Genomic DNA, 13,766 nt, shown 5'->3' on the forward strand with positions numbered 1-13,766 from the left:
AGGGGACTGCCATAGCACGGGTGTTCCCCCCCCCAAAAAAAAATCCTGATGGATGTGTGTTGTACATAATTACCCAGCACAATTGTAAACAAGAGCAATCAGGGATTTCTAACATCCACCAATCCAGATCCAGATCACCTCCAAAATTTAATGGAGTCTTCCATGCCCCACTATCTGTCTGTGGTGTAAATATGGTGAGAATCTGCAAAGTAGTTTTGGAGTAATCCTTCAAGGCCTATATAAAGTGAAATCTTGATCCAAAATCCGAATCCAGACCACCTCCAAAATTTAATGGAGTCTTCCATGGCCTAATATCTATCTGTGTTGAAAATTTTGTCAAAATCTGTGAATTAGTTTTGACGTAATCCTTCAAAGTGTAAAGTGAAATCTTGATCCAGAAACCACATTCGGATATGGATCACCCCCAAAATTTAATCGGGTCTTCCGTGGCCTAATATATATCCATGGTAAAAATTTGGTGAGAATCTCTGAAGTAGTTTTGACGTAATCCTTCAAAGCCTATATAAAGTGAATCTTGATCCAGAATCTGGATTCAGATCCGGATCACCTCCAAAATTTAATGGAGTCTTCGGTGGCCTAATATCTGTCTGTGGTGCAAATTTGGTGAGAATCCGTGAAGTAATTTTGACGTAATCCTTCAAAAACTATATAAAGTGAAACTTGGTACCGGAAACCGACCTGGATCAGGATCACCTCCCAGAATTAATGGAGTCTTCCATGGCCTAATATCTATCTGTGGTGCAAATTTGGTGAGAATCCATGAAGTAGTTATGATGTAATCATTCGCATATCTCTGACTGTTTGTCAGATCAGCCTCAGCTTTCGGATATGGCTTGCGCATGGCATGATGATGTGCATCATTTATTATGAAAATATTTGGGATTCATTTTCAAAACCTTTATTTTATCTGGCTTTCGGTGAAAATGTTACGGGCTTGGTAGAGAATAAGGAGTGTTACTGTCGTTTTAAGGACGGCCCCCAGCGGCTGTGGAGTGCACCGCGCTCCGAAGCCGCCATTGACAGGCTGAACGACCATTTCATTTCTAAACGGATGGCTGTCTGGATCCGTGACCATCTTGTGCAATTTCTCTGGTTATCACAAGAGCTGGACATCAACCATTTTCTGGCACATTTCACTTTTAACAAGAGATTTTGTCATGGAAAGCCGAGTGGAGGCTTCGCGCGTCACGATGGATTCGCTACTGGAGCGAGACAAAACCACCTCCGTTTTGGTCTCACAGGACGGCTTTGAGATGGCGTTCAGACAGCTGTCGGTGGTTTTTCCATCGAGTGGTTATCTGAGAAATTGTGAATGTGCCTGGACATGCCAGACCATGTCCTGTGAGGCTTCATCACGGCGTTGCTTTGCGCCATGCGGCACCGCCGTGACGCGCAGAATTCCTCCGCACGTCTGTCTCAATGTGCCGAAAAAGTGCTGATGTCCACGTCTGTTCACAATTCCTGTGCTAGTCAGACGACGTCCCGGATAAAACACAGGGTCCAGTTTGGAAATGAATGGCACATTCCACTGTTACAGGAGTTTTTGTCATGGAAAGAGGAGCGGAGGCTTCGCGCGTCGCAGCGGTGCCGCATGGCGCAAAGCCCAAATCATTCCGCCATTTCCTGGCAATGAAACGACGACGAGGGGGCTGGACCACTCCTCACTCAAGCCTGCTCACAGGCGAATGACGCACCCGACAGGCGTGAAAAAAACTCACGCATGCACACGAGAGTTCAAGCTTGTCTGACGCAATCACACGTGAGTCAAATCCATATGGTTTTTGAAAAAAATAATAAGGTCGGATACTTTTCTAATAGACCTCGTATATACATGTAGGCGCAGATTGTGCACCCTCAACCACACTGCAACTGGGAGAATGTATATAAGTTCATGCAGAAAAACAGCGCGCTGTAATCACACGGTCCATGAACACAGAGGGAAAGAGAGAAGGAGGAGTGCGCACGGCAGAGAGGGATGCGGTGCTACAAGCGCCTCGTCACACCTCCCCTTATACCATAGAAAATAAAGAATGTATACATGTATAAATATATATATATATATACACTCATAACAATAATACCAAAGAAATGTGCACAAACAATATAACTTAATCAATGCACTAAAATTTCAAAACACAAACAGACAAGCAATATGCACAATCCCAATGCATCACGCGCAGTCCCAAACACAGTAACAAAACCGGTAAACCTAAAACTGAAGCCAGAACTTTCTCAGCGCCAGCTTCAACGAAGATTATCGACAAAGATGAGTCACTCTATGCCTTAAACAGATGCCTATCTCGAACGCGTTCATGGGGAAGAGAAAGAAAATATAAAGAAATAAATAATACACAGTCTGAGAGATTTGTGAGCCACAGACGCTTTTTGCTTTATTCTCACAAAGTGGAATGTTCTCACGCGCCAGCTTTGACCAAGATCGTCAGCAAAACTCCCACTTTTCTATAGGAATGCATACTTTCTATGGGCACTGCAGTAGTTTTTAAAGTTTCCACGCACTGGTGTACCTGCCGTACTAATACGTCCTTATTGACAGCTATTCTGCAATCACAGATGCAGTTTTACTTCTTAGCTGATGTTTCCTTTAATTTGGCATTTAGTGAGGCTGAACAAACACAGTTGGCTATTTTGTGTTTTCTTGAATTGTTTAGAAATAATATACTGCTCACAGTTTTGTTGATCCATTATTTATCCTTTAATCAGTTCTGTTTGTGAATTTATATTGTGCCATGCTGTCTAGTAATAACTCGCTATCACTTTCTGCTGGTGGGATGACAGGCCTCCAGTAATCTGTATGATTATTTACCCTTCCCATTGACCATATTTACTAGTTTTTAAGAACCCATTCAGTATGGCTACCACAGTGATTATGTCGTATTGAAGCTTTTACTAATGAACAGTGAGAAATGTTTTGACAGACTGGAAGATTGTTGAACATTGTTGACAGAAGACTTGCTTTTGCTAACTCATCTCGCAGTTTTATGATGATTCTAACTTACCTGTGTGATTTGCAGTCAAAGCGGATTTCGGCAAAGGATGCCCTTGCTCACCCTTATCTGGACGAGGGTCGACTGCGCTACCACACGTGCATGTGCAAATGCTGCTACACCACATCCTCTGGGCGAGTGTACACCAGTGACTTTGAACCTGTCACCAATCTCAAGTTTGATGATGGCTTTGAGAAGAACCTGAGCTCTGTACGACAGGTCAAAGGTCAGTTTAGCTGCTGAATTGAGGCACTGTCTTGTTTTGGTTTGCAGTACTTAACATTCAGCATGTCTGTATAAAGTATATTTATGACTGCACAGACCAGTTGATGTGAGCATTTTAAAATTAAATGTGACTTCAACAAAACTCACACATTTGTCTCATTGTTAATTAGACAGAATCAAACAAGACACATCATTGGCCTCTGACTATGATGCTGATCTTTTCTGACTTAACTTGCATTTGAGTTTGAAATACATTTTTATATATACGAGGGCTGTCAATAAAGTATAGGTCCTTTTTATTTTTTTCAAAAACTACATGGATTTCATTCATATGTTTTTACGTCAGACATGCTTGAACCCTCGTGCGCATGCGTGAGTTTTTCCACGCCTGTCGGTGACGTCATTCGCCTGTGAGCACTCCTTGTGGGAGGAGTCGTCCAGCCCCTCGTCGGAATTCCTTTGTCTGAGAAGTTGCTGAGAGACTGGCGCTTTGTTTGATCAAAATTTTTTCTAAACCTGTGAGGCACATCGAAGTGGACACGGTTCGAAAAATTAAGCTGGTTTTCGGTGAAAATTTTAACGGCTGATGAGAGATTTTGAGGAGATACTGTCGCTTTAAGGACTTCCCACGCAGTGGGACGTCGCGCAGCGCTCCCAGGCGCCGTCGTCAGCCTGTTTCAAGCTGAAAACCTCCACATTTCAGGCTCTATTGATCCAGGACGTCGTGAGAGAACAGAGAAGTTTCAGAAGAAGTTGGTTTCAGCATTTTATCCGGATATTCCACTGTTAAAGGAGATTTTTTTAATGAAAGACGTGCGGACGGATTGCAGCGTCGGCTCGCAGCCGCCGTGACACTCCGCCACAGGAAAAACACCTCTGTTGGAAGCCTTAAGGACAAGTTGGAACATGCCCAACTGTTAAACAATTTCTCAGATACTCACTCCACTGAAAGCCATCAAAAACCGCCTGGATTTTACAAATGGTTATCAACACGGAGGTGTTTTTCCTGTGCCGCCACACCGCGCCGGCTGCGTCCCGACGCGCGGACCCGTCTGCACGTCTTTCATTAAAAAAATCTCCTTTAACAGTGGAATATCCGGATAAAATGCTGAAACCGACTTCTTCTGAAACTTCTCTGTTCTCTCACGATGTCCTGGATCAATAGAGCCTGAAATGTGGAGGTTTTCAGCTTGAAACAGGCTGACGACGGCGCCTGGGACCGCTGCGCGACGTCTCGCACCGTGGGAAGTCCTTAAAGCGACAGTATCACCTCAAAATCTCTCATCAGCCGTTAAAATTTTCACCAAAAACCAGCTTAATTTTTCGAACCGTGTCCACTTCGATGTGTCTCACAGGTTTAGAAAAAATTTTGATCAAACAAAGCACCAGTCTCTCAGCAACTTCTCAGACAAAGGAATTCCGACGAGGGGCTGGACGACTCCTCCCACAAGGAGTGCTCACAGGCGAATGACGTCACAGACAGGCGTGGAAAAACTCACGCATGCGCACGAGGGTTCAAGCATGTCTGACGTAAAAACATATGAATGAAATCCATATAGTTTTTGAAAAAAATAAAAAGGACCTATACTTTATTGACAGCCCTCGTATATATAAAAATGTATTTCAAACTCAAATGCAAGTTAAGTCAGAAAAGATCAGCATCATAGTCAGAGGCCAATGATGTGTACTGATGATCTGTACTTTATTGACAGACCTCGTATGTTTTTTGTGTTTAGTGTTTAGAATTTCAGCTGTAAATTCAGGCTGCGTGATTTGTTGAAAGAAAGTTGATCATTTTGGGAAAGACTTTATGTTAAATGTATGATCTATTCATTTGTATCTCCCTTGTTATCAAAGCTTCTGTTGGGAAGGTGTCGTAGCACGGACCCACAACAGGGGGCGCAAAGGAACGGACAATGAATAAGCCAAAAAGTAACAATTTAATGTTGTGACAACACACAACTAAACACACAAGATCAGTAAAGTCAATTAGCACCAGGTGACGTGTGGGCAGGCTCGAAGATAGAAGACCCCCGACGAGAGATGAGCCGCGTCCCACACGGCTTCCACCACCAACGGTCTGAAGAACACCGGAGCCGTCAAGTCCCGAGTCCCCAGGTGGCCTCTGTCTTCGGCTGTTGACCCTGGTACTGCTGGCAGAAAACAAAAACAGTTCTGGATGCGTGTGAATTCGCACACTCAGTAATCCACAGTCTGCACTCAGTTAGGAGGGAGCACCTCCACCTCCAATCACACACTCGTGCAGCTCCTGTTTAAACCACTTATCTGGTTTGGGGTGTGAGGCGAAGCCGTCGCTGTCACACCAAACGCCAATCCCACAGATAAGGACGAACACCACAGGATAACGGCTGCAAAAGAAGTTCAGATTATCACTCAACGATATGAGTCAGCAGAGAAATTACCTCTTCGGTAGTTGATTTCTCGGCAAGGAGGTGGAGTTGTAGTCCGGCCTTTATGGTGATGATGATGATGATGAATGAGTGACAGCTGGTGCTGAGGATGAGTGACAGCTGTCACTTCTTCTGGGTCTGGCGCCCTCTCGTGCTTGGAGCCCGCACTCCAAGCAGGGCGCCCTCTGGTGGTGGTGGGCCCAGCAGTACCTCCTCTTCAGCGGCCCACATAACAGCTTCATGAGCAAAAGCATTTTGAACTGTATTTTAATATTTATTTAGCAGCTCAATGAAGACAGAGCAGGTATTTCAGTGGGATCACAGTTGTGTGACCAGTATGTTGACCTGGGTTTGATTCCCAGTCATGTTATCAGTCTTCTTCATCATTGAACTACACACTTCATCTGTGTTATCTCAGTCCACCCAGGTATAAGTGGGTATTGATCTTGGGGAAGTATTCTTTGTTAGACTGGGTGTCCCTTACAGGGGGACTCATAGACTGTACTGCTGTCTCATCTGCAGATAAGCACCAGCATCAGTGGACCTATGTAGGACCTCTTATTTCTCCTCAATTAAAGTATAAAATAAATCATTTTCCATCATGCAATGAGATAGTGTTCAGTTAACAATTATTAGGGGGGGGTGGTCTAGTGGTTAAGGTGTTGGGCTTGAGTCCAGAAGCTCATGGGCTCAAATCCCCACCTGACTGGAAAATCACTAAGGGCCCTTGGGCAAGGCCTTTAATCCCCTATTGCTCCCGGTGTGTAGTGAGCGCCTTGTATGGCAGCACCCTGACATCAGGGTGAATGTGAGGCATGATTGTAAAGCGCTTTGAGCGTCTGATGCAGATGGAAAAGCGCTATATAAATGCAGTCCATTTACCATGTTATTACATGCAAGTGATTGTATTTTTAAATATTGTGTGATATGTGGTTGACAGTAATGCGGGGCCCCTTTGTGACTTTTGGCCCCCGGTCAGGTCTATATATTGCTCCTCCCTAACTGATCCAAACATGAGTTCATTCACAGCTCCGACAGCTCCTTACTCAAATATTTTAGGAGACTGTAATATCTGTTTAGCATTCAAAGGAATGTTTTATTTATACAGTTTATCGTGTTTAAGAAATAAGACTTTGACTTCTTCCTCTTCTTCTAGTCTTCCTCCTCTTTCTTCTCTGTGTTAGAGTTAGGGTTTGTTAGGTCTACGGTTGTATTTTCAGGTTGGCGGAGGATGGGGCGCACTTGGATGATGTGCTGTGCATTCTGCTCTGCATATCTGAATATGCAGGCTGCAGATGGCCGCAGCTCCAGTGGTGCATGCTGGTGTTGAACGGCTGGGGGCAATCTGCAGCCTGGCTCCAATCTGGAACATGTGCAGTCTTTAGGGCAAGCATAAAACAGATGTCATGTGGGATGGTATCACCGTTCTGCAACTGAATGTTTAAGGTTTCACCAAGGCCAAGATCACCATCATTGAACACCTACTACAGTTCCATACACCTGCTGCACCTCTCGAAGAGATGAAACATCTGCAATTCATATTTGGCTTCATGTGAAAACAACTTTGTACATCCAGTAGGGGTGTAACTGATCACAGTTGATCTGTAGTGCATAGGGACTGCCCGCCAAGGTTCACAACGCATTTGAAACACGGATTAATTGCAAAAAATTGCCCATTAAATTATTTTTTGAAAATGGAAAGCAAAGTGGTATTTCTGTTTTGTTTTGTTTTTTTTTCTGCTCCAAAACAACAACAAAAAAAACCCTGATCCGATCTGGGGCTTTTGTGATCCGTGACAAACCGAAAATCCAGCAGCTGTTTTGCCAGCTGAACAGAAAAAAGCAGATGCGCAGTCCTTCACCCGTTTATGTATGACATGAACTTTCATGTCCAGATGTTTAACAGTCTTCACTAGACATGCATAAAGTGCAGCATGTCACAGGTTTTTGGTTTTTTTTTTTGTTTTTTGTTTTAACAAACCCAACCTTTTTAATGGTGGGGCGCACAAAGAACACAGAGGTGCAGTGCCTGAAGATTAATTTAAATCACCCCAATTTTGTGGTTGCCATTGGAATTTTTGTGTTAAAATATTACAATAATGAAGATGTGATGAAACACACTAAGTGGCTATATGCTGGTCTATCTGTTTCTTCCACAGAGATCATTCATCAGTTCATTTTGGAACAGCAAAAGGGTAGTCGAGTGCCACTCTGCATCAACCCTCAGTCAGCTGCTTTCAAAAGCTTCATCAGGTAGGAGGCTTTTTGAACCACCTGTAGTTTGGATTCCGTTGGCACTAATGTTGCAGCCAAACATAAACACTCTAGCAGTTAAATCATTTGAAAAAACTGTTACTAAATAATGTGTCTTGGGTGTTGTTTTCTTTCATTAGGAGCATTTCTTTGTAATATTTTTTACTTGAAAGCAAGATATGTTCAGAAATGAAAGCATTTCCACTTCTGCATATTTACAGTGCTTCTGGAAAGTTTTCACAGCTTCACTTTTTCCGCATTTTGCTATGTTACAGCCTTATTCCAAAATGGAGTAAATTAATTTTTTCCCTCAAAATTCTACTCACAATAACCCATAATGACAACAAAAAGTTTTTTTTTTGGGGGGGGGGGGGGGGGGTTGTTTTGTTTTGTTTTTGCAAATTTATTAAAAATAAAAAACTAAGAAATCACAGGTACATAAGTATTATCACCTTTTCCTCAATATCTTGTTGATGCACCTTTGGCAGCAATTACTCATGTTTTCTTGCATGTGATGCCAAAAGCTTGGCGCACCTATCTTTCGGCAGTTTTGCTCATTCCTCTTTGCAGCACATCTCAAGTTCCATCAGGTTGTATGGGGAGCATCAGTGCTTAGATCATTTTCAGATGTTCATTCGGATTCAGGTCTGGGCTCAGGCTGGGGCCACTCAAGGACATTCACAGAGTTATCCTGAAGCCACTCCTTTGATATCTTGGCTGTGTGTTTAGGGTCATTGTCCTGCTGAAAGATAAACCATCACCCCATTCTGAGGTCAAGAGCACTCTGGAACAGGTTTCATCCTGGATGTGTCTGTACGTTGCTGCATTCATCTTTCCCTCAATCCTGACTAGTCTCCCAGTTCCTGCTGTTAAAACATCCCCACAGCATGATGCTGCCACCACTATGCTTCAGTAGGGATGGTGCCTGGTTTCGTCCAAACATGATGTCTGGCATTCACACCCAGTCGTTGTCTCATCCGATTAGAGAATTTTGTTTCTCATGAAACAAAGAAATTAAGTGGAGTAGGAGCTCCTCCCTGCAAAATGATTCCAATCCAACCCTTTTGCTCAAGACTCAAGGACCTACATCATTACACCTTCATCTGCAACAGGACAGATTCAAAGAATAAAAAAGGACCACAGCAGAGCAACTTTCCAGCAAAAAGGTGTGAAATATTATCAAACCGTAAACCATGCAAAGGTGATTTGGGCATTACTGGTGCTCTTTTGAACATACAAAATATTATACCAAAGAGAGATCAAATTCAGCATCTGTTAATATACTCCAACTTGGATTTTTTAGCCTTGACTGACCCCTGGCTGTCCAGTCACACTCCAGTAACCATGACTGATGGCAAAAGCCATGCAATAATTACAGAAAAACCCCAACAGTCAAAACGACCCCCTATGAGCAAGCACTTGGCGACAGTGGGAAGGAAAAACTCCTTTTTAACAGGAAGAAACCTCCAGCAGAACCAGGCTCAGGGAGGGGCAGTCTTCTGCTGGGACTGGTTGGGGCTGAGGGGAGAGAATCAGGAAAAAGACATTGGCAGTGGAAGAGAGCAGAGAACAATCACCAATGATTAAAAGCAGAGTGGTGCATACAGAGCAAAAAGAGGTGAATAAAAAGAAACACTGGGTGCATCATGGGAAACCCCCGAGCAGTCTAAGTCTATAGCAGCATAACTAAGGGATGGTTCAGGGTCACCGGATCCAACCCTAACTATAAGCTTTTTCAAAAAGGAAAGTTTTAAGCTTAATCTTAAAAGTAGAGAGGGTGTCTGTCTCCCTAATCTGAATTGGGAGCTGGTTCCACAGGAGAGGAGCCTGAAAGCTGAAGCCTCTGCCTCCCATTCTACTCTTACAAACCCTAGGAACTACAAGTAAGCCTGCAGTCTGAGAGCGAAGCGCTCTACTGGGGTGATATGGTACTATGAGGTCCCCAAGATAAGATGGGACCTGATTATTCAAAACCTTATAAGTAAGAAGAAGAATTTTAAATTCTGTTCTGGAATTAACAGGGAGCCAATGAAGAGAAGCCAATATGGGTGAAATATGCTCTCTCCTTCTAGTCCCCGTCAGTACTCTAGCTGCAGCATTTTGAATTAACTGAAGGCTTTTCAGTGAACTTTTAGGACAACCTGATAATAATGAATTACAATAGTCCAGCCTAGAAGAAATAAATGCATGAATTAGCTTTTCAGCATCACTCTGAGACAAGACCTTTATAATTTTAGAGATATTGTGCAAATGCAAAAAAGCAGTCCTACATATTTGCTTAATATGTGCATTGAAGGACATATCCTGATCAAAAATGACTCCAAGATTTCACACAGTATTACTGGAGGTCAGGGTAATGCCATCCAGAGTAAGGATCTGGTTAGACACCATGTTTCTAAGATTTGTGGGGCCAAGTACAATAAAGAGCCAACCATAATCTCTAAGGCCAGCAAAAACTCTCATAGACCTTATTTCTGGCATGCCCAACTGGTTGATTGCATGTAAAAGTACAAAATCTGGACTCAAGAGGATTTAGTGCTTCTATGATGGACTGATGCAGAAGGTGGCAGCAATGCACCAATGAGGATGCCCGCTGCCATTAAACATCAAAGAAGAAGAAACATCATAGAAGAAGAAGAAGGGCGAGGGAATGCTACGTTGGCGGAAGCTAAAAAAAAAATCAAACACTTATTGTCATTCAGAGTGGGAAGAGGATTATTTTTTCGTTTGTTCAAATGGCAAATCCATCGGTCTTAAACCCTGGTCCCACCGAATAATGGATGAATAATGAGCCATGTAGCATGTTTTTTTGGGGGGTTTTTTTTTTTTTGGTACGAGTCCGGTTATTCAACCATCGGAGATCAGTGGCTCATAAAGGCTCATCTCTGAGCGTGGCGCTAATTTCAAGAAGTTCAAAATATAGCAACAGCAGTGTGGGGCAGTTTGTGTACGGGGTACTACAAGGACAAATGAGGGTGTTAGAGGCATGTTTGTGGTGAGAATAAGACTGTTAGAAGCCCATTATCCGAGCACCTGGTGGCTACGAGGACAGGACAGGCTATTTTGGCTCCATCCTCTCGTGCATTTCGTCGTGACAATCCCACCTGCTTTGTGCGCCAAACGCTGTATATAAAATAATTATTTTGTTGCGGGTTAAAATTTTTTTTTCAGAACTTGGCACTTGAAAACACATCTAATTGCTTCTGGAATCACGGAAGACTGTTTAATCTGAACACTTTTTGTGTGCTGAGGTGGAGAACATATTTGGAACAGCTTAAAAGGTAGGAAAAACTGTCAGGAAAACTGTAATGAACACTACATAGGTGAGACTAAGCAACCTTTAAACAAGAGGCTATACCAGCACCGCAGAGAGGTCGCCAGTGGACCTCAGTCTGCAGTTCATCTCCACCTGAAAGACACTAACCACACATTTGAGGACAAGGAAGTTAAAATCTTAGCCAGAGAGAACAAATGGTTTGAGAGAGGTGTCAAGGAAGCATTCTTTGTAAAACAGTTGAAACCCAGCCTTAACCGGGGAGCGGGTCTCAGACACGCTTTGTCCCCTGTTTACAATGGGGTACTCAGGTCTAAGCAGTTTCAGTCTTTTGTTCATGGTAATGAGTCATTCACGTCATCAGGAGAGTCGTCAAGGGAGCCATCAGGGGAGGCTTCCATCCCATCATTAGGAGAGTGCACAATAGGTGCTAATTAGAGCTATTGTTTAGTCACTAGCCTATAGCAGTCGGCCTCTCGGTAGGAGGGGTCTGGTTAGGTTAAAAACTCCAGCTTTTGTTGGCTTCTGGTTTATTCTTCTCTACAAGAGTCAAGACAGAAGTCAGACTACCAGAGCAAGAATTTTAGCTGAGGAAGCTTCTGTGATTTAAAGCGAAACGTCCTCACGTCAAGCAACCCAGTCCAGTCGAAGATTCAAGCTTCTCTACTAGCTTAAAAGGTAATTACTTGTAATGTTTATATTGTAATAGCTTGGTAAAACAGTTGCACGTTCATTCCTTCTTTATAAGCAGCTGTAAAAGTATGTTTATGATAGATTTAACATCTTGTTATAATGGATCAGATGAGGTGCACTCTGAGCGCGCTGACGCAATGACCCGCAGTCAAGACGAGCATTTATGCAGAAGGCCAGCTTGCAAAAGAGTGATTTTGCAGAAATAATGGACGAACACAAAGTTAAAGGTTGGATCACCAGTGTCAAAATGAAGATGAGTATTTATGCAGAACACAAGTGCGCAAAAGAGCGATTTTGCAGGCAATAACGGACGAACACAAAGTTAAAAGTTGGATCACCGGTGAACCACGGAACAAATAAAGCCAGCGAGAAGAAGTGCACTTAATGACTGCAACACATGAATTGCAGCCTGGTGCACGGATGCACACACCGGCCGGACTGTGCAGGAGCGTCTTTTTTGTTTAAAAATGTGACATCTTGAATATATGCTGTGAATTGAAAACCTAGACTTTAAAAGAACGAAGTGTGGGAGGGCTGGAGGTTTGGACCAAACCCATGCCTAAACGTGCACCAGCATCGCGTTACATGGCGCTACATGGATCATATGTGGCAACACGAGCCATTCAAGGCTGGTCGGGGCTCAAATAACCGATTGGTTGTGGCACATGTGAGGTACGGAGAGGCACATAGAGGCTTCTTCATAGTGGATACGTGATAGATTTATACATGGATTATTATTCAAATAATCACTGAAATTCTGGCAAATCCGTACGTGGCTCATTATTCATGGGTCCAAGGCTTTATCTGCAATGTAAATGTATCTTTACTGAAGAGAGGAGCGTCATTTCAGACGAGTCACAGCGATGCAAACTTCCCGGCAAAATCACCTCTGCATGCCCGAAAAGTCCAGGAATTGAAGCTAGCAGCAGAACAGTCTGTAAATATGGACGACGTAATGATGTGGCGAACAAGACTGCGTGTTCTGTTCGGACCAGGAAGCTGGCACGAAGGTTTACCCCAAAAAATATGTCTACATATTAAAATGTATAATCTACATGTTAATACCTTATTAATGGAACCCCATCTTTCTTGCGTTTTTTTTTTTTTTTTTTTTTTTCCTTTTTTACAGTTCCACAGTGGCTCAGCCGTCTGAAATGCCTCCATCACCATTGGTGTGGGAATAGCATCTACTCTACATCATCACCTTTCCCAAAAGGATAGGCTGCTGAACGAGGAACAAGAAGGCGTCGGAATGTCTGCTCTGATCTGCGTAGCGTTTCACTGGAGAGCAGGTGTCAATGATCTGCCATCTGTGCACACCTATGAAAAATTAAGAGAAATTGCTTTATGGTCTGGTTTAGAGAATTTGGCATGCAAGGGTTTGAAATATTCTAGCCACCAAATCACGTTTTAAGCAACTTATTTTTATCACTCCCAGCTAGATAAGCCCCTTGTGTACAGGGATTTAATAGATGCTGTATTATAAATTTGTATAAATAGTGTTAATATATGTAAGTACAGATTTCTATTTTGAAGTTTATAGTTTAAGTAAATTGAATAATTCCCCTTGCTCGGGTACTTAGCATTAAATCCCACACTTTCACATCTATATTGGTAAATTGCCAAATTGGCACTACATACAAGTTTGTATCATATTCAGACAATCAGTGCTAATTGTGTTGACAGGCTTAAAAGTTGTGAAACAAGAAACTTCCCACAATTTAAGAACATTTCAGCATCAAGAAATTTTAACACGCTACAAATATCTTTAAAAATATTATAACTCGGATAATGTATGTAGAATCAGCTCTCTGTGATCCCTTTCATACATGGTCATTTTTAAACAATATGATTTGCCAAAGTTCAGGAGCCTCATGTATAAAT

General features: G+C 42.8%; 1 protein-coding gene across 1 annotated transcript in view; it reads left to right on the plus strand.

The window, feature by feature from the left end:
- nlk2 (nemo-like kinase, type 2) overlaps positions 1–13,519 on the plus strand; it is a 106,387-nt gene extending 92,868 nt beyond the window's left edge. The window contains 3 exon segments of the mRNA XM_034168636.1: positions 3,054–3,252; positions 7,822–7,915; positions 13,012–13,519. Of these exon segments, the coding sequence (XP_034024527.1) occupies positions 3,054–3,252; positions 7,822–7,915; positions 13,012–13,066 (348 nt within the window). The 3' untranslated portion in view covers positions 13,067–13,519.
- Positions 13,520–13,766: the final 247 nt, after the last annotated feature.

Source organism: Thalassophryne amazonica, chromosome 4, assembly GCF_902500255.1.
Source record: "Thalassophryne amazonica chromosome 4, fThaAma1.1, whole genome shotgun sequence".
Classification (NCBI taxonomy): domain Eukaryota; kingdom Metazoa; phylum Chordata; class Actinopteri; order Batrachoidiformes; family Batrachoididae; genus Thalassophryne; species Thalassophryne amazonica.